The 26879-nt window shown below is 46.7% G+C and overlaps 1 protein-coding gene across 2 annotated transcripts in view; it reads right to left on the reverse strand.

Annotated features, from left to right (window-relative positions):
• ARHGAP18 (Rho GTPase activating protein 18) overlaps positions 1-26879 on the reverse strand; it is a 139620-nt gene that overhangs the window by 29199 nt on the left and 83542 nt on the right. For both annotated transcript variants that reach the window (XM_060239225.1, XM_060239217.1), the window contains exon 4: positions 7573-7651. In XM_060239225.1, coding sequence (XP_060095208.1) covers positions 7573-7651 — 79 coding nt within the window. The remainder of the gene's footprint in view (positions 1-7572; positions 7652-26879) is intronic.

Below are 26879 nucleotides of genomic sequence, written 5' to 3' on the forward strand. Positions count from 1 at the left end.
CGAAGCTCACCGAGAGAATGTATGGGGAGATCGTCAGACTCCTCACCGGATATTTCTTGCCCCAGCCTTCCATCATCGCCCGCCGATTTCTCTTCCACAAGAGAGATCAAGGGCCAGGAGAAACGGCTGTCATATACCTGGCCGCTCTCCGCCAGATTGCAGGGAACTATGGTTTCGACAAGCGGGAGGAAGCCTTGAGAGACCGATTTGTCTGGGGCCTCTGAGACGAAAGGCTGCAGCAAAAGCTCTTCGCAAAGGAGGAGCTCACCCTTCAACAAGCTTTCAATGAAGCAACCGTGTTCAAGAGAACCACCAAAGCGTACAACAACCCAAGAGGAGAAGCAGTCCACCAGGAAGAGATGGCGCCTGGCGACCCAGAGGACAAAAAGGCATTCCAGCTCTGCTGCCAACAAGGAATGGGCCTGAGAGCCCCCACGCGGCAACGAGCAACAGAGAGACTGGCCAACAGCAAGTGTGCCAGCTGTGGCGACCCCCATGAGAGACTGCCCCAATCGCAACATGGACTGCAGAAACTGCAGGAAGGTGGGCCACATAGCGCGGGCTTGCCAGGCTAAGGCCAATCGCAGACACCAGACCGCTCACCATGATTCGACCGATGCTCACACGACAGCATCGACCAGCCTGCAGGTAATGAACTTGCCCCTCACCGTCCCCGACAAGGTCAGTCTGTCGGTCATAATCGAGGGCACTTCATGCCATAATCGAGGGCGCTCCATGGACTCAGGCTCCTCCATCTCCATAATTTCGGAGGAGACCCTAAGAAAACTGTGGCCCCGTTGCCGGCTCCAATTGAGACTGGCTGATTTTATACTGCGGGACTTTCAGAAAAACCCCGTACACATCTTGGGTTAGGCCACAGTACAGGTAGAGAGACAGAGCTTCAGGGGACCACTGGACATTCTAGTGGTAAAGCGCCAGCTCACCACATTACTGGGACTGGCCTGGTTTCGACCACTAGGTATTCAATTAGTGGGGGTGCAGCAGATACAAACGACCAACTTCGAGAACGTGTGCCGGGAATTCCCTGAAGTTTTTGATGGGTCCCTGGGGAGTTACAAGGGCCACCCATCACCTTACCCCTCAATCCCCTTGTTAGACCAATCAGACTGAAGGCCAGGTGAGTTCCATTTGCTTTAAAACCTAAAATGGAAGCAGAGCTGAACCAACTCACAGCTCAGGGAGCTCTAGAACCAGTGTCCTATGCGGCCTGGGAAACGCCCATAGTCACGCCAGTGAAGCCGAACGGGGATGTGCAAATATGCGCTGACTACAAGTGCGAATATGCGCTGACTACAGGGATGTGCGAATATGCGCTGACTACAGGGATGTGCGAATATGCGCTGACTATAAATAATGCACTCCAGGACAATCCCTACCCCGTTCCGGTGGTCAGCCACATCCTGGTGGCCTTAGCAGGCTCTAAGATTTTTGGGAAACTGGACCTGGCCCAAGCATACTAGCAACTTCCGGTAGATGCCAAGACAGCAGAAACTCAGACCATTGTGACCCACAGGGGAGCTTTTAGGGTACGGCGGCTGCAATTTGTAGTTAGTGTTGCTCCAGGGATCTTTCAGAGCATAATGGACTCTCTCCTCAAAGGGATCCCCGGAGTGCAACTGTTTTTCGATGACGTTCTGATCGCAGTCCCGGACGCGGAGGAGTTCAGCAGCCGCCTGAGAGAGGTACTCCACCGCTTCCAGGAAGCGGGTCTAAAAGTAAAGAAGGAAAAATGTTCACTAGGAGTGCCGAGGGTGGAGTTCTTGGGTTTTGCGGTAGACACCGCAGGAATTCACCCAACGGAGGACAAGACCAGGGCGATAGTCCATGCCCCGCCCCCCATGTGCAAGGCAGAGCTACAAAGTTTCTTGGGTTTATTAAATTTTTATCATTCGTTCTTGCTCCACAAAACGGCCATCGAGGAACCCCTCCACAAGCTGCTCGATAAACAAGCCCCGTGGGTTTGGGGAAAGCAGCAGGCTGATGCCTTTCAGGCAGTCAAAGACATCCTTGTTTCCAATGCGGTGCCCCACCATTTCGATGAGGCCCTGTCACTGATTTTGGCTTGCGATGCTTCTCCGTACGGAGTGGGCGCTGTTCTGGGGCACCAACTCCCGGACGGGAGGGAGGTTCCTGTGGCCTACTATTCGAGAACCCTGACCCCCGCAGAGCACAACTGTGCTCAGATCGACAAGGAGGCTTTGGCAATCGTGGCGGGCATTCACAAATTCAATGACTACCTGTATGGTAGGCATTTCACGATTGCCACGGACCATAAGCCGCTCCTGGGCCTCCTTGTCCCAGACCGTCAGACCCCGCAAATTTTGTCACAGCGCATCCTGAGGTGGAACCAGCTTCTGAACTCGTACACATACACCCTGGTGCACCGCCTGGGCAAAGCCATGGGGCATGCTGACGCCCTTAGCCGCCTGCCGCTTCCCTTGACAGACCGAGATCCCGCCCCTGCCCACCATGTGATGCTTCTGGAGTCTTTGCCCGAGCGGCCCCTCCACACTGCTGAGGTGGCTCGGGCCACAGGCAAGGACCGTATACTCGCACGAGTTTTGGACTGGGTGGGAAGGGGGTGGCCTACGGGCAAACTGGACACTGAATTCAGGGCCTTCGCATCGCACAGAGACGAGCTGTCCACATACAAGGGGTGCATACTCTGGGGTAGCAGGGTGGTGGTCCCCCCCCCCCCAATGCGGAAGCAAGTGTTAGAAGCTTTACACGAAACACACCCGGGGATAGTGAGGATGAAAGCCCTAGCCCGCAGTTACGTATGGTGGCCGGGTATGGACGACGAGATAGAAAGGTGGGTGAGAAGGTGCCAACCCTGCCAGGAATCCTGGCCCGATCCGCCGAGCACCCCCGTCCACTGCTGGGAGTCCAACCGGAGGCCGTGGTCCCAGCTCCACTTAGATTTTGCAGGGCTATACCAGGGCCAAATATTCTTTATCCTGGTCGATGCATATACTAAGTGGTTAGAGGTGATCCCCATAGCTTCCACCTCCACAGCAGCAGCGGTCAGAGCCTTGTGAAGGGCCTTTTGCACGCACGGAATCTCCGATACCCTGGTCACGGACAATGGGACCGCTTTCACCTCCTGGGAATTCCGAGAGTTTGTTAATAGGTACCTCATCCAGCACATTCGGTCCGCCCCCCAACGGCCAGGCAGAGCGCATGGTGCGCACCACCAAAGAGGCCCTGGGTCGCATTGTACAGGGGGACTGGGACCACCGCTTGACAGCCTTCTTATTTCATAACAGAATTACCCCCAACTCCATCACCGGGTCAAGCCCTGCCGAACTACTAATGGGGAGAAAATTTAAAATCGGGTTCCACCCGATCAGAGTCCACCAGTCTAGGGGGAAGCAAAAGGGACCACTCAAAAGGTTGCTTCAGGGGCAGCACTTCTGGGAGAGAGAGATTCCATGCCTGGACTGGGGTGCTGGGATCCCTAGACTACAATGGCTAGGGATCCCTCACGTTCAAGCCAATTCTGTCCTGATTTGAATAAATTTGTTACTTCACAGAATTCAACATTTAAGATTGCCATCATAGTGCCCAGATATTTGTATTCTTTCTTCCTTATAGAAGGGCAACTTTAGGCCTGATCTACACATGTATCAGAGTGGAGGTGATTGAAGCAGTGCGGTCTATTTGACTACAGGTTGGGCTAGTCATTTTTAATTTATCGTTGTACTCAAAGCTTCCTTCAAACAGAAAAACAACACATAAGGAACCATTCAAAAGTGGTAGCCTTTCGGCTCTTTAACTTGCTTTGGCATCAGAAAGAAAATAGATTTTTTTTCACACATCCTAAGGATAAAATGCTGTCCTCCCACAGTTAATGAAACCTCAGTCTGAGTTTTCCAAAACCTGTCCTGATCTGACTTTGTTGTCACTGCATTTTATTCTTAAGGTGTGGGAAAATTGTTGATCCAATCACAAACATTAAAGATGACGTGCAATTTTCTCTGTACTGTACAGGTCCCAAACAACTGCCAGCTTCAGAACACATACACAAAATGTTAAGTATACATCTTCCAAAATACATGCTAGTCACTCTCACACAGCAGAGCTTCAGTTACCACGTGCGCATCCTAAACATAATAGTGGAATTAAGGGTCTTCCATATGAAGATCTGACAAAAATGTTCACCGGGGTGCCACATAGTGGCATTTTCATACTATGTAATTGGTTTGCCTTTATGGAATTTCAGAGACCACCAAGTTCTATAAATCTTCCTACTCCCATTACTCTTCTTCAGTTTGTTACATTTTTTACCCATACTTTATTTATATGAGATCATTTGTGGTTGAAAGCCACTATGATGTCAACCCTCAATTAAAACGAATGCCCCAATTATCAGAACTAATAAGCAACACCTCTGGACTTAACCTCACAGAGTTATGGGTTTTTTCCTCCTGCCATGAGGCAAAAGTAATTATTAAGAACAGTCTTAAAGGGTTCCCTGCCCCCTAAGTATCATGCAGTAACTTTTTGTAAAAGATGAGAGGATTACACTTTTTGGCTTATTGCCTGAAGCTTTGAAAGAGCTCTTCTTTTTTTAATACTCTTGGTTTTCTGTTTAAGGATATCTGATGTCTTTGATGTCTATCTGATGTTTACAGCCTTTAGGAAGCAGGACAAAAGCTCCCACTGCATTATTAAAACAGCATTGATTATTGGATCACTATAGTCCTGGCACAGCCCAGAAACAGGTGCTATGGTTTATGCCAAGATAAATCCACAGAAAGAATATATTTCCATCCAGTTCTGATCCTGGAAGCACACCCCTGCTTTACAGCACAGTTGCCAGCAGCCAAAGCATATCAGAATGCATGCAGGCTGCTTCGCCTGTGCCCTTTCCATCCCGTGCAGTGGAGAGCAAGCATATGGAAATTGCCTCTCAGTACTTCCCGTTTCTGAAGTGCTCATAAGAGGCTCTGAAAAAAGAACCAGACGTTATGAAATTCTTAAATAATTGGTTGGTAATTTTCTAGGCCAGAATTTTACAGTTCATTTTACTGGCACAGGCCCTGTGTTCCTCTTTCTCCCTCACCATTCCACATCTGATATTGACCTAGCACTTTGGCAGCTCTCCCAACTTATGAACCACTCTTATTAGTATAATGGCAGAAGAAAAGTGAGAAAAGCATTAAGGTTTCTGTGGAACACATACTATTTAGCTGGCTATATATGCACCAAACATGATTTTTGAATATGTGTCTTAAATATTACATTCCCAGTTTTATGTATGAGATTGGATGGCAGTTATGTTTGCTACTCATCAACAGTACAAATAATAAAAGTGGAATCATTTAGTTCAGGAGCAATACATTTTTACTATTTTTCTAGGCATCCATATTAAGGAATCTATATACTATTGGCCACCATCTGAGGATATCTAAATCAAAGCCACATGGAGGCGAGGGAGATTTTTCTGCATGCTTGGGGCAATCCCGAGGTTGGTATAAAAATCTGAAAATAAATAAATATATATTTATTTCTGGACTGGACTCATGAAGGAGGAAAATTGGGATTCTCCACTGAGAGTTTCACAGGCCTCCACTAGTCCGTAGCTAATTTACACCCATCTCTTTTTAGATCTACTATAGTTTCTTCTTACTTTATTTTCATATTGTAATTTTCCATGTCTCTCAGTCTTGGACTGCACATATCCCGCTCACCAGTGTCTGCTTCAAAATATAAAACAACATTCAAAATATCTTAGGGTTTCCAGGACAATGCTGTGAGCTCAAGGACAAGTACGTCTAGCAGAACCTAAAAACAGTAACAATAATCCTGTTCAACATGCCTCAGAGGTCCATAGTAATGATTCTTACTGCCATCAAATATCTTACTTCTATGGTTGGATTTCACAGGGCAATTTTTCCATATTTGGTCACACAAGATTGTCCTAATAGCCCTTTTAAACCATTTGTATTTTAAATAGGACCCAATTGCACTCATAACCCATTTTCTAGTTGGACCTATGTATGACTCATTTCCTCTAGATTTGTTCCTGTGTATGCAGTAAAGAGCAATGAACTAGAAATAGAAGAGAATATATATATATATATATATATAAATATATATATATATGCATTAGAACAAGGTGGTAATGAAGTGGTAAAGTGCTGAGTGATAGAACAGACGACACTACTTCAGACTAGAAGAGTTAGATTGCATTTCAATGTTTCCCTACATTAGTAATTCCCTCCCTGTATATGTAGAAGCAGTATACAGCATGCAAAGTGCTATGTGCGGGAACTGCTGTTCCTGATGTGCTATCTTTTATGCATAGTTTTGACATTGTGGGAAGGGGAATGAAAATGTGGCTTCCCTTCATGTGAAGCCTGAAGCTGTGTTGCCCATTTTACCACCTCAGAGCATTCTATTACATTTCATCACATTGAAGAAGAAGATGACGACATTGGATTTATATTCCGCCCTCCACTCAAGAGTCTCAGAGCGGCTCACAATCTCCTTTATCTCCCTCCCCAACAACAGACACCCTGTGAGGTGGGTGGGGCTGAGAGGACTCTCACAGCAGCTGCCCTTTCAAGGACAACCTCTGCCAGAGCTATGGCTGACCCAAGGCCATTCCAGCAGGTGCAAGTGGAGGAGTGGGGAATCAAACCTGGTTCTCCCAGATAAGAGTCCGCACACTTAACCACTACACCAAACTGGCTCTCATGTGTAGACCACACCATTAAAGGTTTCAAATCTGCACTGTTTGGGGCAATAACTAATTTTGAACAGAGTTCCCATTCAGTTCAAGCATACAAGTCACCTTCCAAAGAACAGAATTAAAGTTTTAATGATTGCAGTCTTAAAATAACACACAATAAATTAATAATATTCCTTCATTCTCCCCCCCACTCCTTTATTGCTGCATAAAGGCCTAATCCACACATCTGTCACTGCCCTGATCTCACTTCTGACCCTCCCAGCTCTGGCAAATTCCAGCAGTGCAACATCCAGGTTCACTTACTGTGCAGAAGCATGCTGCTGAGAGACCACCTAGAATCGATCCTGCCTCACTACCCCTTGCTGCCCAAATCCCACTGGTGCAATTTGCTGGCAAATCAGTAGTCTTACACCCACTGCACAGTGAGCAGTCGTTGAGTTTACTAGATGCCTGAGTTGGAGGTGGGGGGTGGGAAAGGTTTCTTTTGTTCTACTCTTATGATTCAGCTGGGGTTCATAAACTCATGAAACTCATTTACAAAACATCATCACAATACATTCTATAAAATGCTCCATTATCTTTGAAATGACCCCAATAGTTTTGTACTAATTTGTTCTTGGTCACAGTGATAACAGAGAGCCACATGACTAAATCTATGTTGACAAGCAGGATTAATTCTTTTTTTTTAAAAAAAAATAAAGGTTTCAAAAACTTGCTCAAACCAGTCATTGAGTGTACCTAAAGAAGCTTCTCTCAATTGCTATCCACATTCAGATGAGGGGCATTTTCATGCATGAATCTGTTCTGTGATATATGGTTATAACAGATCAAAAACAAAAGTAAAAGCTTGGCAGCATTACCTTCTTTTGCTTCCTCCTGTGTTGCATCTTCACTTTTCCTTGTTCTCTCAGGCTGATTTTCACTGCCAGTTTCCTAAAATGCAGAAGACAACTTGTTTTAAAGAAATCATTCGAAAACACCTCTGCTCCCACTGGATTTTAAGAACATAAGAGAAGCCATGTTGGATCAGACCAATGGCCCATCCAGTCCAACACTCTGTATCACACAGTGGCCAACACACACACACACTGTGGCTAATAGCCACTGATGGACCTCTGCTTCATATTTTTATCCAATCCCCTCTTGAAGCTGGCTATGCTTGTAGCCGCCGCCACCTCCTGTGGAAGTGAATTCCACATGTTAATCACCCTTTGGGTGAAGAAGTACTTCCTTTTATCCATTTTAACCTGACTGCTCAGCAATTTCATTGAATGCCCATGAGTTCTTGTATTGTGAGAAAGGGAGAAAAGGACTTCTTTCTCTACTTTCTCCATCCCATGCATAATCTTATAAACCTCTATCATGTCACCCCGCAGTCAACATTTCTCCAAGCTAAAGAGCCCCAAGTGTTTTAACCTTTCTTCATAGGGAAAGTGTTCCAACCCTTTAATCATTCTAGTTGCCCTTTTCTGGACTTTTTCTAATGCTATAATATCCTTTTTGAGGTGCAGTGACCAGAATTGCACACAGTATTCCAAATGAGACCGCACCATTGATTTATACAGGGGCATTATGATACTGGCTGATTTGTTTTCAATTCCCTTCCTAATAATTCCCGGCATTGCGTTGGACTTTTTTATTGCAATCGCACACTGTCTTGACATTTTCAGTGAGTTATCTACCATGACCCCAAGATCTCTCTCTTGGTCAGTCTCTGCCAGTTCATACCCCATCAACTTGTATTTGTAGCTGGGATTTTTGGCCAAATGTGCATTAATTTGCACTTGTCTACATTGGACCTCATCTGCCACGTTGACGCCCACTCACCTAGCCTCAACAGATCCCTTTGGAGTGCCTCACAATCCTCTCTGGTTCTCACCACCCTGAACAACTTAGTGTCATCTGCAAACTTGGCTACTTCACTGCTTACTCCCAACTCCAGATCATTAAAGAAAAGTTAAAGAGCGTGGGACCCAGTACTGAGCCCTGCGGCACCCCACTGCTTACCGTCTTCCACTCCAATAGACTGCCTATTTATACTCTCTCTCTGCTTCCTACTAATTAGCCAGTTTTTGATCCACAAGAGGACCTGTCCTTTTACTTCATGTCTCTCGAGCTTACTAGGGAGCCTTTGATGAGGAACTTTATCAAAAGCTTTCTGGAAGTCAAGGTAAATAACATCTATTGGGTCCCCTTTGTCCACCCCCTCAAAGAAATGTAACAGGTTAGTGAGGCAAGATCTTCCCTTACAGAACCCATGCTGAGTCTTCCTCAATAACTTGTGTTCATCAATGTGCCTACTCATTCTATCCTTGATAATGGATTCTACCTACTTTCACAGTATTGAAGTCAGACTGAATGGCCTGTAATTTCCTGGATCTCTTCTGGAACCCTTTTTAAAGATGGGGGTGACATTTGCTACCTTCCAGTCCTCAGGAATGGAGGCAGATTTCAAGGAAAGATTACATATTTTTGTCAGAAGATCCACAAGTTCAACTTTGAGTTCTTTAAGAACTCTTGGATGTATGCCATCTGGACCTGGTGACTTATTAGTTTTTAATTTGTCAATCAGTTGTAGGACCTCCTCTCTTGTTACCTCAATCTGACTCAGGTCTTTCAACACCCCTTCCAAAATTAGTGGTTCTGGAGCGGGCAAACACTTCTCATCATCCACAGTGAAGACAGAGGCAAAAAATGCATTCAGCTTCTCAGCCATTTCCCTATCCTCCTTCATTAATCATTTGACCCCTTGGTCATCCAAAGGCCCCACTGCCTCCCTGGCTGGTTTCCTGCTTCTAATATATTTGAAGAAATGTTTATTGTTGGTCTTTATGTTTTTTGCAATATGCTCCTCATAGTCCCTTTTTGCCTGCCTGATCACAGCCTATGTTCCCTTTTATTAATCTCACTTGGACTAGCTTTCCACCGCTTAAAGGAGTCCTTCTTACCTTTTACAGCTTCCGTTACTTTGTTTGTTAACCATGCAGGCCTTTTCTTATACCTGTTTGTGCCTTTCCTAACTTGTGGTATATATTTTACCTGAGCTTCTAGGATTGTAGTTTTAAATAGCTTCTAAGCTTCCCCAAGGGTTTTGACTGTATTTACCTTTCCTTTCAGTTTCCTCTTCACATGCCTACTCATCTCAGAGAATTTACCCCTTTTAAAGTTAAATGTGGTTGTGCTGGTCTTTGGGGGCAATTCCCTATTTATACAAATGGTGAAATCAATAACGTTATGGTCACTGCTCCCAAGCGGTGCGATCACTTTTACATCTCTCACCAAGTCTTGGATATTACTTAGGACCAAATCCAGGATCGCCCCACCCCTGGTAGGTTCTGTGACCATCTGCTCCATAGCACAGTCATTGAGAGCATCTAGAAACTCAATCTCTTTCTCTCGACCTGAACACATATTGACCCAATCAATCTGCAGGTAATTAAAATCACCTATTACAACACAGTTTTTACATTTAGCCACTATCTTTAATCCTTCCATCATATTATAATCGTCCTCTATCTTTTGATTTGGTGGGCAATAACAAACTCCCATAGTTAAATTTCCTTTTGGGCCCTCTATTTTGACCCAAAGCATTTCTAGAAGGGAATCTAATTCTTTGACCTCAGTCTTACTGGACTGTATACCCTCTCTGACATACAGAGCCACTCCACCTCCAACCCTTCCCTCCCTATCCTTCCGATATAACTTATATCCAGGAATCACCGTGTCCTACTGATTCTCCTCATTCCACCAAGTTTCTGAAATTCCTACAATGTCTATGTTTTTCCCCAACACTAAACATTCCAACTCACCAATTTTACTTTGAACACTTCTAGCATTTGTATACAAACATCTATAATTTCCCATGCAAGTTAGACCTGCAACCTTCCTTCTGCTGCCTCGAGACTTTGGCAGGCAGCCCATACTGTTTATCACCATCTCAGTGGACAACTCTGATCCATTACCCGGTAGAAAACTAACAGCTAACCCTTCATCTCTTTGAGATGAGTCCTCTCAAACCAGAGACATTTCATCTCCTGTCGGCTTTCCCCCAAGATTTAGTTTAAAAACTGCTCTGCCACCTTTTTGATTTTAAGCGCCAGCAGCCTGGTTCCATCTGGGGGCAAGTGGAGACCGTCTCTTTTGTACAGCTCCCACTTGTTCCAGAAAGCATCCCAGTGCCTAACAAACTTAAACCCTTCCTCCCTACACCATCGTCTCATCCACACGTTGAGACTTCTAATTTGTGCCTGTCTCTCCAGCCCTGCAAGTGCAACAGGTAGCACTTCTGAGAAGGCTACCTTGGAGGTCCTGGCCTTAAGTCTCCTGATATCCAGGAAGACACCCCTGTACTAATTCCCAAGCCATGCACCCCTGGAATGTGATACTGCAATGTAACCCTAGAATATTAATATGACACAGCAATGCCCATTTGAATTGGAATGGTCTCTCTTGCTCATAAGGGAGAAAAATCCAATTCCTTCTTGGCCCAAGGCAGGCTGGAATGTGGTTCTGGTTCACAAGCCAGACAAACATGATGGCCAGCTGAAAGGTTAAGAAGCATCCATCTTTCTGCTCCTGGGAATGAAGAATTCCAGGCCCAGAGAGGGACAAATGGTGAGCAGAGCTATAAAAATGCCTTCACTCTTTTGGCAACCTTTTAAGTTCTGTTATCAAAACATAAATAAGTTGACCAGGGACCCCACAACACAAATAAATGGCTTGTGTGTGTGTGTATATATATATATATATATATATATATATATATATATATATATATATATATATATATATATATATATATATATATATATATATATATATATATATATATATATATATATATATATTCATTCTGTTATTCTTCAGGGCAAGACAGCAGAAACACAAAGGTTAAAGGTTAAGTGCTCATCTTGTTGTGAATGTGTGGTATAACTGCAAACTGATCTCACAATTCTGACTTTTAACAAAGTTTCTATTTTCCTTTAATTACTGCTAAGGCCATCAAAGTCAACCAGTCTCCTGAATACCTGATGGATGCCTATCCATGTTTGACACTAAGGAAGAAATCTATCACTTTTGGGGCGCTTCAAAGGAGTCAGTTTGGGAAAACAGGGCCATAAAAAGTCATTTGGCCAGTGTAATTAAAATTCCTATGTTGGGGTATGGATCTATGATATGAATGATCTCTGGATATTCCACACATGACACTCTGATTTTCCATTGGTGTGACACTTTGTCCCCTCATTGGGTAATTGAATTGCTTGATGTGATGTAATTTACCCTAGAAAACAGGCAACCCCACCTGTCAGGTTAGAGAGGAGCAACAGAAGAAAAGGAAAGGAAAAAAAGGAAAGAAGGCTCGGCCCTTCCCAGCCAAGCCGGCGTTCGGGCTGGGGGCCGCTTTTGCCCCCGCGGAAGAATGAGGGCAGTGATTGACAGTTCAAGTCAATCCGGGTATATTGTGGGGCGTGGCGTCAGGGCTATATATGCCCTGGCCCCGCCCTGAATAAGTGTGGTTGTGTTTTGGCTCTCTGTCGGAGAGCCTCGTGCGCGGAGCGGCGTCGTTTTGGCCTTCGGAGCCTGGGAGCATCGAGGGTCGTTCAGTGAGCGGTGCATCGGCTGACAAGCGCAGGCGTGGGCAGCGCAAGCGGCTGGTGATCGTTCGCCGAGGGAGAGTGGTTTGTCGTTGGAGGCAGGGGGCTGATAGCGCGAGCGGCGGCTATTGACAGGGAGGCGTTTGGGTGGGCCGGTTCGTGGGCGGTAGCGGCCGGGCCCGGTCCGCAGCGCGCGTGGCGGCCGCCCGACAGGGCGGTTGTCCTGGAAGCCGCGTGCTAGGCGCAAGGCGCTTGCGACGGCCAATTTCGAGCCCCTGCCAATTCTCGGGTGGTGAAGCTCCCTGCGCTTAACACACGCACGGAGACCTTTGCAGAGGGCGGTAATCCTTGGGCGGCTAGGGGAAGCCCCGTGCTTTACTCCGCTGCGTGAGGGGGCCATTTAGACCCTGTGCTATTCTCCGGTGCGTGCGGCAGCCATTTTGAGGCCATTTGGGCGCCAAGGAAGGCGCGGCAGCCATTTTGGGGCCGTTTGAGCGGCAAGGAGGGCACGGCACTAGCGAGCTTGGCGCACGTGGCGGCCATTTTTTGCAGGAGTTGGAAAAGGCCATTGGCTGGGTGCCAGCAGCGGCCATTTTACATCGTGTTAATACTCCGTGAGGAGGCATTCACAGTGGGGGCGGCCATTTTGAGGAGGCATTTCTATTGGGGGTAGAGTTGCTTTGCCCTGTGTTGTCCTTTTTAAAGGGGAACACATCTCTACCTGCCATTTTGGCAGAGAAGTTGCTGGGGAGTAGCGGTATTTGCTTCCTAGCCTCTATAAGGTTAGGGTTATTAATATGGCACCTAAAAAGGGTCAGGGAAAAAGCAAGGGCAAGCAGCCCGCATGTCCTCCCCGTGTGCGCCCTGCGGAGGAGCGGGCCCAGAGTGAGCAAGTCCGTTTGGCCATCATTAACCAGGTGGAGGCCTTAGAGCAGCAACAGCTTGCAGCGGGGGCCCCCATTTGGCAGGGGCGTCGTAGCGCTTCGGGGCGGTCGACGCGCCTGGCTTTTGAAACTGAGATGCTTGCGAGGTTGTCTGCATTGCAGGGTGGAGCGGCGATGCCTGAGCCACAGCCGGACGATGAGGAGGACCCTGGCGAGGGACCATCTGGTGAACAGCTGAGTGGTGGTGTCGGTGGTGGCTTGGTGCCACAAACCCCTGGAGGGGGAGGAACTCCTGCTGTGACTGGGGGTAAGTTGTTGCCACACCAAACTCCTGGGTGGCCCTGGGCACCTGTACAGATGCCCGCCCTCCCCCCTGGGGTGGGCGGAGGGGCTTGGAGTACGGGGCAGCACGGCACATCTGCGGCCTTGTGGGGCGCCGCGCTGCCCTGGCCTTGGGGCCTACAGAGTTCTGGTATGCAGGGGCCGGGGTTAGGCAGCGCTGGCCTGCAGATGACGTGTTTGCAGGCGGGCGCGACGACACCAGCAGTTCCCACTGGGCCGCCTACCCAAGGGGTTCTGCCTTGGGGGGGGGCAGCAATATGCCCAGGTGCAAGGAATGTCCCCTGCTGGTTTTGGGGGCAGTTGGTTTTACCCACCGACCCCTTATGCCAGCATACCAGTGCACGCTTTCCCCTTTGGAGACACTTCGCTGCCTCTGGGGGATCATTTAACGGGGGCCACCCGGGAAAGGATCCTGCGTGGGGAGTATGTTGATGTCTTTGGCCTTCTCTATAGGGAGCTCGAAAAGAAAAGTAAAGATGAGCTTGACGAGAAGGATAAAGAAAAGTTAAAACGCCGTAAAGTTGATAGGACTTGGGCAAACTGGCTGCCTGGTTTCTTGATTTTTGCGGGCGTTATTGCCAGGGCGCAGCCTGCCCGGGCGGCCGCCCTTTTTCAATATATTGATATTATATATAGGGCATATACAGACTTCGTCGGTGCAGCATGGCTGCAATATGACGAAGCCTTCCGGATGAGGGCTGCAGTGAACCCTGGGTTGCCTTGGGAACAAGTCAACCAGCAGCTGTGGCTGCAGCTGATGTCCCCAGCGAGGCCCAATCCTGGTGACAGGTCGGACAGTGGTCATTTAGTCCATAAACAACATCAGCAGCTTGCTGCAGGGGCCCGCCCGTCGGCGGGCCAGCCGGTTCAACCCCGGCTGCTATGCTGGGAGTTCACTTCTAAGGGAGTGTGCACCCGGAAGCTCTGCAAGTTCAAGCACGAGTGCCCGCTGTGTAGCGGGCCTCATGCCCAGTCCGCCTGCAGCAGGTCCAAGCCAAAAGCTTGGGGCAAACGCCCCGGGGGCGGTGGTAACAATCAACAGCCCCCTGGAAAAGGGGCCCAGTCCCATTCGGCTGAGGGTCCTCAATAAGTTTTTGAGGACGTACCCGCGTAAAGCCGATGGGCAATATTTGTTGGAGGGGTTTTCATTCGGGTTCAGGATTCCTTACCAGGGGCCCAGGGCCCCCTTTTTGGCTCCTAACCTTAAGTCAGTGGTGGGTCTTGAACACATAGTTCGAGCAAAGATCGCCAAGGAGTGTAAGGAGGGTAGGGTCCTTGGACCCTTTGATTCGCCTCCGGTCGCAACGTTGCGGGTATCTCCTCTAGGGGTGGTGCCTAAGAAGGCACCTGGGGAGTATCGTCTCATCCATCACCTGTCCTACCCCAAAGGGGCGTCGGTCAATGACGCCATCCCTGAAGAACTGTGCTCAGTGCGGTACACTTCATTTGACCAAGCGGTCAAAGTAGTGCGGGGTTGCGGAATTGGGGCCGAGATGGCGAAATGCGACATTAAGTCAGCATTTCGTCTCTTGCCAGTTCACCCCGAGGATTTTGAGCTCCTGGGGTTTTGCTTCGAGGGCAAATTCTACATGGACCGTGCCCTCCCTGTGGGTTGCTCAGTATCCTGTGCCGCATTTGAACGCTTTAGTTCCTTCATTGAGTGGGTGCTGCGGGACAGGACGGGGTGCAATGACACAGCGCATTACCTGGATGACTACCTTCTGGTTGGTCCTCCTGGCACTGGGCAGTGCGCCATGTTGTTGGGGGCCTTTCAAGAGTTGGCCAGCGAGCTTGGTGTTCCTCTGGCGCAGGAGAAGACTGAGGGACCCAGTACGGTACTTACTTTTCTGGGGATTGAGCTGGACACCCACAAACAGTATTCTCAGCTGCCAGAAGAGAAGGTAATCGACCTTAGAGCTCGGTTGGCTACATTGAAGGGCCGGCGCAAGGTTTCGTTGCTGGAGTTGCAACAGTTGGTGGGTCACCTTAACTTTGCATGCAAAGTGGTGGCACCAGGTAGGGCTTTTCTGCGGCGTCTTTGTGACGCGATGCGGCAGCTGCGTTCCCCCTATCATCGGGTCCGCGTGACCGCAGGAATGCGGGCGGACCTTGAAGTTTGGGAGTTGTTTTTGGAAGCGTTCAATGGCGTTTCGTTTTGGAGGGAGGAGCTGAAGATCGAAGCTGAGCTTCAGATCTCCTCGGATGCCTCCGGATCTACGGGGTTGGTGTGTATTTTAGGGGACATTGGTGTGCAGAGCAATGGCCTCCAGAATGGTTGGACAGTGGGCTCAGCAGGGACCTGACCTTTTTGGAGTTCTTTCCTATCCTAGTAGCCGTTTGGCTCTGGGGTGAGCAACTTGCCAACCATTCTGTGCTCTTTTGGTGCGATAACATGGCAGTAGTACATGTTATCAACTCCTTAACTTCAAAGTCTCTGCTGGTTATGAACCTGGTTAGATCCTTTACGCTACGTTGCCTCCGGTTGAACATTTTGTTCACGGCTAGGCATGTACTTGGGGTCTGCAATGGGGTGGCGGACGCTCTATCTCGCCAACAGATGGAGCGTTTTCGGCAGCTCGCCCCAGAAGCGGACCTGTGGCCGGAGCGGATGCCTTTGGAGCTGTGGAGGCTTGGGAAGCTGAAGCCGGTAGGGCCATTCAGTTAGCCTTAGCGCCTAGTACAAGAAAGGCTTATGCTAGGGCGGCTTTTCAATTTCGGGAATTTAGGAAGGCTGCCGCGCTGACAGATTGCTGGCCGATTCCCACGGCTCATGTTATGCAATTCAGCGTATATCAGAAGCAGAGGGGTTTGGGGTTGAAGACTATTAGAGGCCAACTGGCGGCGTTGGCCTTTATTAGTAAAGCCCATGGGTTTGTAGATTGTACGGCTGACTTTAGGATCAGGAAAATGCTGGAGGGTTGGGCCAGGGAGCGTGGCCCGCGCGTTGATGACCGGCAGCCCATCTCCCCTTCCATTTTGAAGGGCTTGTTTGGCGGCTGGCCGGCCATTTGTGCTTCCCCCTTTGAGGCCGCTTTGTTCCATGCGGCTTCGTTGGTGGCTTTTTTCGGTGCCCTAAGGATCAGTGAACTGGTGATGCAATCAAAGACGGACGTTTCCATGCGGGCGCTTCAGGCTGGAGACGTAAAAATTGGTCAGGGGCAGGTAGTCTTGACGATAAGGCGATCCAAGACCGATCAATGGAGGAAGGGGTCCGTCATTACTCTGGGGCAGTGTGTGGTCCATGAGCTGTGCCCGGTGTTGGCGGTTAGGCAGTATACGCAGTTTAGGGGCGCGGGGGAGGGCCCCTTCTTCCGGCATGAGGATGCCTCACCCCTCACCAAATACCAGTTCTGGGCGGTGACGAGTCGGGCCCTGGCTGCCATAGGCTTGAAGGGTGTAAAATTTGGTACCCATTCGTTCCGCATTGGAGCTGCCTCCACGGCTGCTTCAATGGGTTACACACCAGCTTCTATACAACGCATTGGGCGCTGGCGGTTGACGGCTTTTAAGACGTATGTTCGCCCGTTCGGGCCATAAATGGCGGTGGGTCAAGCGAGGTTGGTATTGATGTTTAAGTTCACCGGCCTGACCCCTTTTTTGTCTTACAGGTGCTGTGGCTCGTGGTGAGAGGCGGCGTATTCTCATCTGCGGGCACAGCATGGTGTTCTGGGCCGCCCATCAGGCTCGGCAGTCGGCAGTTGGTACCCAGCTGGGCCTCAGTGCATGGGCGGTCGTGGAATGGTTTGGTCGAAGGGGCCTGCGGTGGCCTGGGATTATGCCCTTATTGTTCAGGGAAAGGGCTGCTCCGCCTCCACACATATTGGTTGTTCACTTAGGTGGTAACGACCTTGGGATGCTGCGAGGGAAAGCTCTCTCGCAGCAGGCACTGGCCGATCTCCGTGAAATAAAACGAAGATGGCCTGGGGTGATCCTGGTGTGGTCAGCAATTCTGCCACGCAGGGTGTGGAGGTATGCCCTTTCTCCTGGTGGGATTGAGCGCGCTAGGCGCAAGGCTAATAGGGCACTCCAAAAAGCCATGGAAGATGGCTTGGGCATTTTCCTCCCTCATCCGGCCATATGGGTCGATGATGTCGACCTGTATCGATCGGATGGGGTTCACCTGTCAGAGTTGGGCAACCGGGCCTTCTTGGAGGAGATTCGGCAGGGTTTGCGGTCGGCTCTGGGCCGCCCGTTGGGGCGCTAATGCCTAAGCAGAGGCTTGGCATTGGCGGTGGCCGGGGATGTGTTGGCCACAGTGTTTTCAGGGGAGCACCTATGGCCTAGCACCTGTGGTGCGGGTGGTCTGTATGAACCGCAGATGGGCTAAACGGCTCAGTGCGGGGAATGCAGATCACGGTGAGCCTCACCTCGGGCGGATCTTTCCATGGGGGATCGATGCTAGCCCAGGTGGAGAAAGGCTGAGGCCTGGCCGCTCAGTTACAACCCGAATACGGCGGGTTTGTGCTGGGGGCAGGGTTGCTCGCCCTTTGGACAAGGCGGGGTCCGTGGGTGACCCCAGGGGCTTGTCTGGTTAGGTTTCATCCCTGCCGAGTTCACAGGTTAATTGAATTTAATAAAGCGGCCCGGTTTAAACCCAACACTTTGTGTCTGCCTCTTATTTCGACTGGGGGGGCAAGGCTCGGCCCTTCCCAGCCAAGCCGGCGCAGCCGGCGTTCGGGCTGGGAGCCGCTTTTGCCCCCGCGGAAGAATGAGGGCAGTGATTGACAGTTCAAGTCAATCCGGGTATATTGTGGGGCGTGGCGTCAGGGCTATATATGCCCTGGCCCCGCCCTGAACAAGTGTGGTTGTGTTTTGGCTCTCTGCCCACCCACCCTCCCTTGGCAATACAGGTTTCAACCGGTCGCCCTGTTGGGGGCCAGGTAGGAATTTTTTCAGCTTCACATAATTGGCCCATGTGGAGTTGTTTTTCGCCTACCTTGTACTGCCTTTTAGTGCTAGGTTTTGTAAGGGGCTTATAAGTTGGTTGCTAGCCGGGGATGTGTTGGCCACAGTGTTTTCAGGGGAGCACCTATGGCCTAGCACCTGTGGTGCGGGTGGTCTGTATGAACCGCAGATGGGCTAAACGGCTCAGTGCGGGGAATGCAGATCACGGTGAGCCTCACCTCGGGCGGATCTTTCCATGGGGGATCGATGCTAGCCCAGGTGGAGAAAGGCTGAGGCCTGGCCGCTCAGTTACAACCCGAATACGGCGGGTTTGTGCTGGGGGCAGGGTTGCTCGCCCTTTGGACAAGGCGGGGTCCGTGGGTGACCCCAGGGGCTTGTCTGGTTAGGTTTCATCCCTGCCGAGTTCACAGGTTAATTGAATTTAATAAAGCGGCCCGGTTTAAACCCAACACTTTGTGTCTGCCTCTTATTTCGACTGGGGGGGGGCAAAAGGGAATTCCTCCATCCTCTCCTTTCCCACCCCTTCCTACCCTCACCCCCCCTTCTTCTCAAGAGAAATCTCCCTCCAGAGGCCTTGCATTTCCTCTGACTGAACCTACCCTGCAAGATCTAGGTATTGTATCACCTTCCCCCATCCTACTTATTCAGCTAACCTCTTGTATTCCTCTTGTGTGCTTGAAATTGTTTGATTGGGATGTAACTATTTGAAACCCTATAATAAAATCCATTATTAACCAAAGGATTTTCAGTGGTCTATCTCCGTAGACATAGACAGAGAACCTGTTCACCTCACCTCTCGTCGGCCTACCATTTTGAGCGAAGAAATATTAATATTCCCCAATAAAAAGTTAGTTGAGGTGTAACACTCCTGCCTAGCAGCCTAAATTTTTCCTCCAGGACCTCACAACTGCATTTCCCCATATCGTTAGTGCCAACATGCACTACGACCACTGGCTCCTTCCCAGCACTATCAGCCTATCTACAACACACATAATGTCCGCTACCTTCGCACCAGGCAGGCAAGTCACCAGTACGCAGTTTTGCCACCCAGCTGTCTACTTGCCTAAGGATTGAATCACCAACTACCAAGACCCCCCCCCCTCTCCCTGCCCAGGGATGGTTCCTTGGCATGATACCCGCTCACCAACTGAAGAAGAGGTCCCTACTGAGGGTGCATTCCCCTTATCCTCAGCCCAGTGCCCTGTTCCCTCTCGGCCCTCATGCTCCCTGGCAGCAACGGGACTGCCATGTTTAGAGTGGGGCTCATCTAATATGTCCCTGAGAGTCTTCCCCAAGTGCCTAACTGACTGTCTCTGCTTCTCCAGGTCAGTCACCTTGGCTTCAAGGGTACGAACTCGTTCCCTGCGGACCAGGAGCTCCTTGCATCGAGCACACACCCAAGACTTCTGTCCTGTGGGCAGACAGTCATACATGTGACACTCAGTGCAAAACAATGGAAAGCCCCCACCTCCCTGCTGGCATTCTACCTTCATGATAGCTTTTTTCAAAAATATACAGTCCCCTTTTAAATCCTGTTTGTTTATGTGGCTCTCCTTCTGGAGGGTCTACTTACCTTATTGGGAACACAAGGAAAATAGGGATCTGGGTTCCTGGTCCTTACACAGCCCCCAGGCTAACAGTCACAGGCCAAGAGCCCTTTAGCTCTCACCCTTTAGCTCACGCCAAAGGCTCGCACCTCTGGCAAGGCGCAACTTAATAATGCAAAGAGGGTAAGGAACACAGCCACTCCTAATTAATCAGCAACAATCACCTTCAGCCCACTCAAACCAAACAAACAGCAACCACAAACTCAGAATTTTCAGCAATCACACAGTCACACAAACTCAGAAATTCTCAGCAACTTCCCCAGCTGCTTAGAAAGCCAAACCTCACCCTTGTAGAACTTCTCTGCTCTCTCTCAGAGCTCTCTGAAATGTTATTTTGTTATGGATGTTAGTTGTACTCCCCTTTCCTCCCCAAAGTAGCTTACAACATTCTCTTTTTATCCTCACAACAACCCTGTGAGGTTATCTCTCTTAGGCTGAGAGTGGGTGACTGGCCCAAGTTCATCCAGCAAGCTTCCATGGAAGAATTTGAACCTGGGTCTCCCAGATCTTAGTCTGACATTTTAACCACTACACAACATTGTACCTCATCAGAGCTAAGGTAATTCACAATTACAAACAAAACTCACAATAAATAAGGCTGCAACCCGTGGGCAGTTTCCTGGGAGTAAGCCCTATTTAATAAAATGAAACTTATTTCTGAGTAGACCTTTTTAAAATTGCTCCCTAAGACTATATGATTCAGTTCAGTACTTACAGAGAAAAGTCCCATGAAATCTACTAGGAATGGTTGTTAAATCTAGGTATACTGCTGTAGCTGTTCTATCCTAATAACCAAAATTAATTAGAAAGTTCAAATCAGAAAATGCACTTTTATGCTCCTTCTCATTGGGTTTCACTTAGCCTTGATGGCATAATTCAGTTTTGGGGACAAAACCTCCCAGGGAATATGTCTATAGTGAATTTAATCCGTCAAGTCAATACACACATTACAGCTGCTTAGGAAGCCAATACAATTAGTAAAAGTGATACTGCATCCAGGGCTTTTTCCCTGGGGGAACATGGTAGAGCAGAGTTCCAAAACCTCCTTGTTGAATTAAAATTCTCAAAAAATATTTAAAAGTTCATGAGGAACACCCATGTGTTTCTCCTTCATTTCCCCCTTGAGAGTTCCAGCGCCTCTTTTTCCAGAAAAAAAGCCCTGACTGAAGCTAAGAACATCACAACAGTGCAGAAAAAGACTGTATTTAAGACACAATTTTGATTAAATATATTACCGAAAGTATCCAGGAAAGAAATAGTATTTACTTCTCATAACCAATCCTGCTAATCTCATGGACTTCCGGTCTATGGCGGGCTGAGAAGGACGCGTCTACTCCCTGCTCCGGTAAAGTTTAAAGCTTTCTCCAGCTGTACTGCCCGAAAAGAAAACATTGAACTTTTTTGCTCACAGTTTACAAGTGATGAATTGCTTAAGTGCCTAGTTGCGCTTATTTGGTGATTTATAGCCGCCTGGCAACCTGTTTAAGTTGCGAGCTGTTAAATTTCCTCTGGTGCTTCTGTGCTCCTGTGTTCTGAGCTGACCGTTTGTGCTGTTTGACTCGTCCTTGTTGGAGTTAAGACCCAGTGAGGTGGCTGTTTCTGTTTCTGTTTCTGTTCTTGGTTTTGAGAAGAACCTGGAAAGAACTTGGAAAGGTGGCGTCTGGAACTAGGAGCGCAGCCAGAATGGGGAAAAACAACAAAGATAAGCCTGGGGAGGCGGCTGAAGCTCCTTCTGCTACACTTGACTCATTAGCGGCCATGTTAGAAACTATGCGGCAAGAACTCAAGCCTTTGAAAGATATACCAGTCTATATTACACAGCTTCGAGCTGATATCAGAGAGCTAAAAATTGAACTTTCTGCCATGCAAGAAAAATTCCAGTCAGTGAGTGCCAAATGCATTGAAGTGGAGGAAAGACTTGCCACCCACGAGACATCATGCAATGAAAAAATTGCCTCATTAACTAGTCGGGTGGATCAATTTGACTCTGCACTGAGGCGCCGTTCTCTCAAGGTACTCGGGTTGATTGGTGTGGAGGCAAGAACCAACGCCGAGTGGGTAGACTTCATGGACCTTTTTTTCAGGCAAGTCTTCAAGTTGGACCAAGCATACCCCTTGGACATTGAAAAAGTAAATAGATTCTTCTCCCCCCATCGTGAGGGGGAGGGAATACAAGTTATTTCAGTCCAATTTCTCAAAATTGCAACCCGAGACGATATTTTGGCTAAGTTTCGACAGTATACTGCTAAGGAGCCTCTGTGCTGGGGGGCAAATGAACGGAAAATTATGATCTTTCCTGATTATGCAAAACATATTGTGGAGGCCAGGAAAAGATTCAAATTAGCGAAGGACATGGCCCGTCAGTTGCGACTGGAATATTATCTGGGCTTCCCAGCAGTCCTATCAATCACACATGCAGAAGAGACTAGGCGCTTCTCCAGTCCTAGAAAAACAGAAAAGTACCTGCAACAGATTAAGGACCAGTCTTAACATGTCCTTAGTCTAACTAATGAGAGTATTAATTCATTTATTAATCTATTAATTATTTGAGTTTCTGAGTCTCTAGGGATTTGTTATTAAGTGTAAAAACTGTTATATGTATATATATGTGGAGGGCAAATGAATTAAATTAATTAAGCATTTAAGTTGCCGGTTGGGTAAAAGAAAATGGGTATTTATGAAAGCAGATTTCTAATTTAAAATGGAGTGTGGCAGATCTAGTAGCGGGGAAATATATATATATATATGGTGTGAACTGTTTTTCTGTGTATGAGTTGGGCAGCAAAAAACAGCCAAACAGCTGGAGGTTTTATAGATACTTCTCTAAGGGGGTAGGGAGTGGCAGAGATCCCAGAAGCACCCCATATAATCGGAAGTCCTTGGGAGTATCACAGGGGTGGGTCAGGGGTGGGGGGGAAAAACACACATGTATTAAACAAAATGAAATTGATAGGCTTAAACACTATATGGTTAGCTTTAAGTTCTAGAAATGGACAGAAACAAGAAAGAAGGCACTCATCTAATATTATAATCTATGGTATATACAAGATTAAGTTGAAAGTATTGTTTCTTTGTTTACATGTTTCATAATTAAGAATAAGGGTGATTTAAGATGGTAAAGATTCTAACGGTTAATATACATGGCGCTAGGACTACAAAAAAGAGAATGTTGCTCTGGCAAACGTGTAAGTCCATGGGTGTAGGGATAATATTTATTCAAGAAACCCATACCTTAAGTTCGGAATGTAGTTGGTTCTGTCAGGAGAAAGGAACTCAGGTTTTTTCCACCGATTATAATATTAATTCACGTGGTGTGGCAATTCTAATACGCAAGATTGCTAATGTGTCAGTTCAACAAGTCATCTCAGATCCAGAAGGAAGATATATTGTGTTGCATACTCATATGTATGGAAAAAAGGTTTTATTGATTTCAATATATGGTTCAAACCGTGATCAACCTGCTGTTCTTCATAAAATAGGAGAAAGTATCCAGAATATGGAGTGGGATGACATTGTTTTTGGTGGTGACTTCAACGTAACTATGGACCCGCTTCTGGATAGGAGTGACGCTAATATAAATAGACTCCCACAAGTTAGAGCAGTGTTGGGTGGCTATATGAAGGATTTGAGGTTGACTGATATATGGAGATTGTTACATCCTACACTCAGGGAATACACATTTTATTCAAGGGTTCATAACCTGATGTCTAGACTTGATTTCTTCTTGTTATCTCCCGATTTAATTTCAAAGGTGAATACTTGCGAGATAATCCATTCAACAATCTCTGACCACAATATGGTCCTGTCAGATATTCACTTGGCTCTTCAAGAAAAACCAAAAACAGCTTGGTGCTTTAATGCTACTTTGTTAGCGGATGACACATTTGTATCACAAATGCGTAGAGAAATCAATGAGTTCTTTGAGATAAATGAAGGCTCGTCATCTTCTAGATCTATAGAATGGGAAGCATTTAAAGCAGTGATCCGTGGGAAAGTTATTGCCTATACTGCACATAAAAAAAGAACAAGCGAAGAGCGGCTTGTATCTCTGGAGAATGAGTTAACTCAGGCTTGGACAATAATGTATCAAAGCCCAAATGTGCTATCCTATAAATTGATTCAAAATTTGAATTATCAAATTAATTTATTAAAATATTATACACTTGAGCAAATCATGTACAAATCTCGTCATCAGCACTGGGAGTCAGGTGATAGAATAGGAAGAATATTATCAAATAAATTAAAAAGGGAAAAAGCTGATAAAAAAATCATTGCGATTAAAAATAGACAGAATAAGATCTGCATAGATTCACAGGAGATTGTTAACTCTTTCTTTGAGTTCTATCAACAATTATATAATATCCCACAGATAGCAGAAGAGTCACAAATATCTAGCTTTCTGAAATGGGTAGAACTAAGTAAATTAAATAGTGAACAAAAAGTGGATCTTGCGCAAAAAATAACTAGTCTAGAGATTAAGGTCGCAATTGATTCTTTAAAACGCCGTACAGCCCCTGGCCCAGATGGTTTTATATCTGAATGGTACCTTGAATTTCAGGATGTGCTGATTCCTAAGTTACATCAGTTATATAACTCTTGGTATCAAAATGACTCTATACCAGAAGTAATGAATGAGTCTTTGATAATCGTGATCCCGAAACCCAATAAAGATCGGTTGGAATGTACTAGTTACAGACCAATTTCTCTAATTAATCTTGATATAAAAATCTTAGCAATAATTTTGGCTAATCGGGTTAAGAGAGTAGCGGGATCTTTGATACACAAAGACCAAACAGGATTTATGTACGGCAGAAATGGGCAAGACAATATCCGGTTGGCATTAGACATAATTGATCTGCAAAGAGATTCTATGGAAAACTCAGCGCTAATCTCTTTGGATGCTGAAAAAGCGTTCGATTCAATCCATAAGAACTTTATTTTTTCGGTTTCATCACATTTGAATTTTCCTCAATCATTGATAAAATGGATTAAATTACTATATCATAATCCATCATCCCGATTAAAAATTAATGATAATTTATCACCTCCTATTCGATTAAATCGCGGTGTGAGACAGGGGTGTCCTCTCTCACCTCTTATTTTCAATTTGTGTATTGAACCTTTAGCGGCAGCCATTAGAAAATCTAAGGACGTCATAGGGATTAAATTTAAGAGTTTGCAATATAAACTTGCTTTATACGCAGATGATCTATTGCTGTTTGTGTCGAACCCTGAGCATTCTATCCCAGCTGTAATGACAATAATTGACAATTTCGGCAAGTTAGCTGGGTATAAAATAAACTGGTCTAAATCTGAGCTGATGCCATTAGGGCGTGGAAGTTTAGATTATAGCTCTTTCCAGTTAGCAGTTACAACAGGGCAGGTGAAATATTTAGGCCTTTTTTTGCCCAACGATCTATCGCAGCTAGTTAAGATTAATTTAGATAGGGTATTAACCAATATAACGACAGATCTAGAAAGGTGGAAGGGCTTGACCCTGTCATTATGGGGGAAAATTAATACTTTAAAAATGTGCATATTTCCAAAATTAATTTATATTTTGAGAGGCATTCCTATTCTAATCCCTAAGAAATGGTTCAATAAAATCGATGGGATCTTATCTAAGTTTATTTGGGGCTCCAGTCGACCTAAGATCTCTATGCTTAAGCTTCAGAGAGAGGTGAAGGAAGGTGGTTTTGGGGTTCCGAACCTGTTATTATATCACAGAGCCCTTTTATTAGCTGCAGTTAAATGGTGGAATCTTGGCAGCTTGGATAACGCACCGACCTGGGCATCGCTTGAGGGCGCAATGATATTTCCATTGGAGGGATGCTATGCACTAGGTTCGACGTTCTCTGTGATAAAACATCCACTGAGATCAATTACTTCAGCTAGAAAAGTATGGGAGCTGACACTGAAACTGGTTAACGCTGACCCTTTCTCGCATGAAAAAGCCTCTTTGTGGGGCAATCCTTTAATTAAGATAGGCAATAAGCCGGTTTTTTGGCTTCGGTGGATGCACGCCGGTATTGTTTCTTTGGATCAGTTAAAAAATCAAGAGGATGAGTTTATTGCACACTATGAACTTCCAACTCAAATAACATCTTTACCATTATATCAGTGGAATTTTATGCAAATGAAACAAGCCTTGCGAACTGTGTTCGGGCCTGATGCGTTGGCGGCATCACAGTGCCCGCCATTGTTTGGTCAACTGTCTGAGGCATTTGAGCAGAAGAAATCCAATTTAGTGTTGTATAATATACTGAAGGAGATTACAATACCCAACCTATCTGCACTAAATCAAAAATGGAATCTAGAGGTTCAATGTCACGTGAACTTGGACCAATGGGAAGATTGTTGTAATAAAATTAGGAAGTCCACTCTGGACATCAGGTTGATAACTATACAACAGAAAGTATTGCATAGAGTTTATTGGACCCCACTTCGTATGTTTAAGAGAGCAATGCTATCCTCAGCAGAGTGTTGGAGATGTAAGAGTAGAGAGGCGAATCTCACACATATGCTATTTAATTGTGAGGTGATTCAGAATTTTTGGCAACAGGTGTTATTGAAAATAAAGGATACAATTAAACGTCAACTACCATGGCAAGATAGTCACTTAATACTAAACTTTTTTCCGAAAGAATGGAAATTAAAGAAGGGGCAAAAATTATGGTTAGGAAGGGCTCTGTTGATAGCAAAACGCCAAATTCTTAAACACTGGAAACAAAATGATGTAATTCCAATTCTTCTTTGGGAAGATGACTTATTGAAACTTGCAGCTTTTGAAAAAATATCGTTTTCTGGTCGTAGACAAATGTGTCGTTTT

This window comes from Heteronotia binoei, chromosome 1, assembly GCF_032191835.1.
Source record: "Heteronotia binoei isolate CCM8104 ecotype False Entrance Well chromosome 1, APGP_CSIRO_Hbin_v1, whole genome shotgun sequence".
NCBI lineage: Eukaryota > Metazoa > Chordata > Lepidosauria > Squamata > Gekkonidae > Heteronotia > Heteronotia binoei.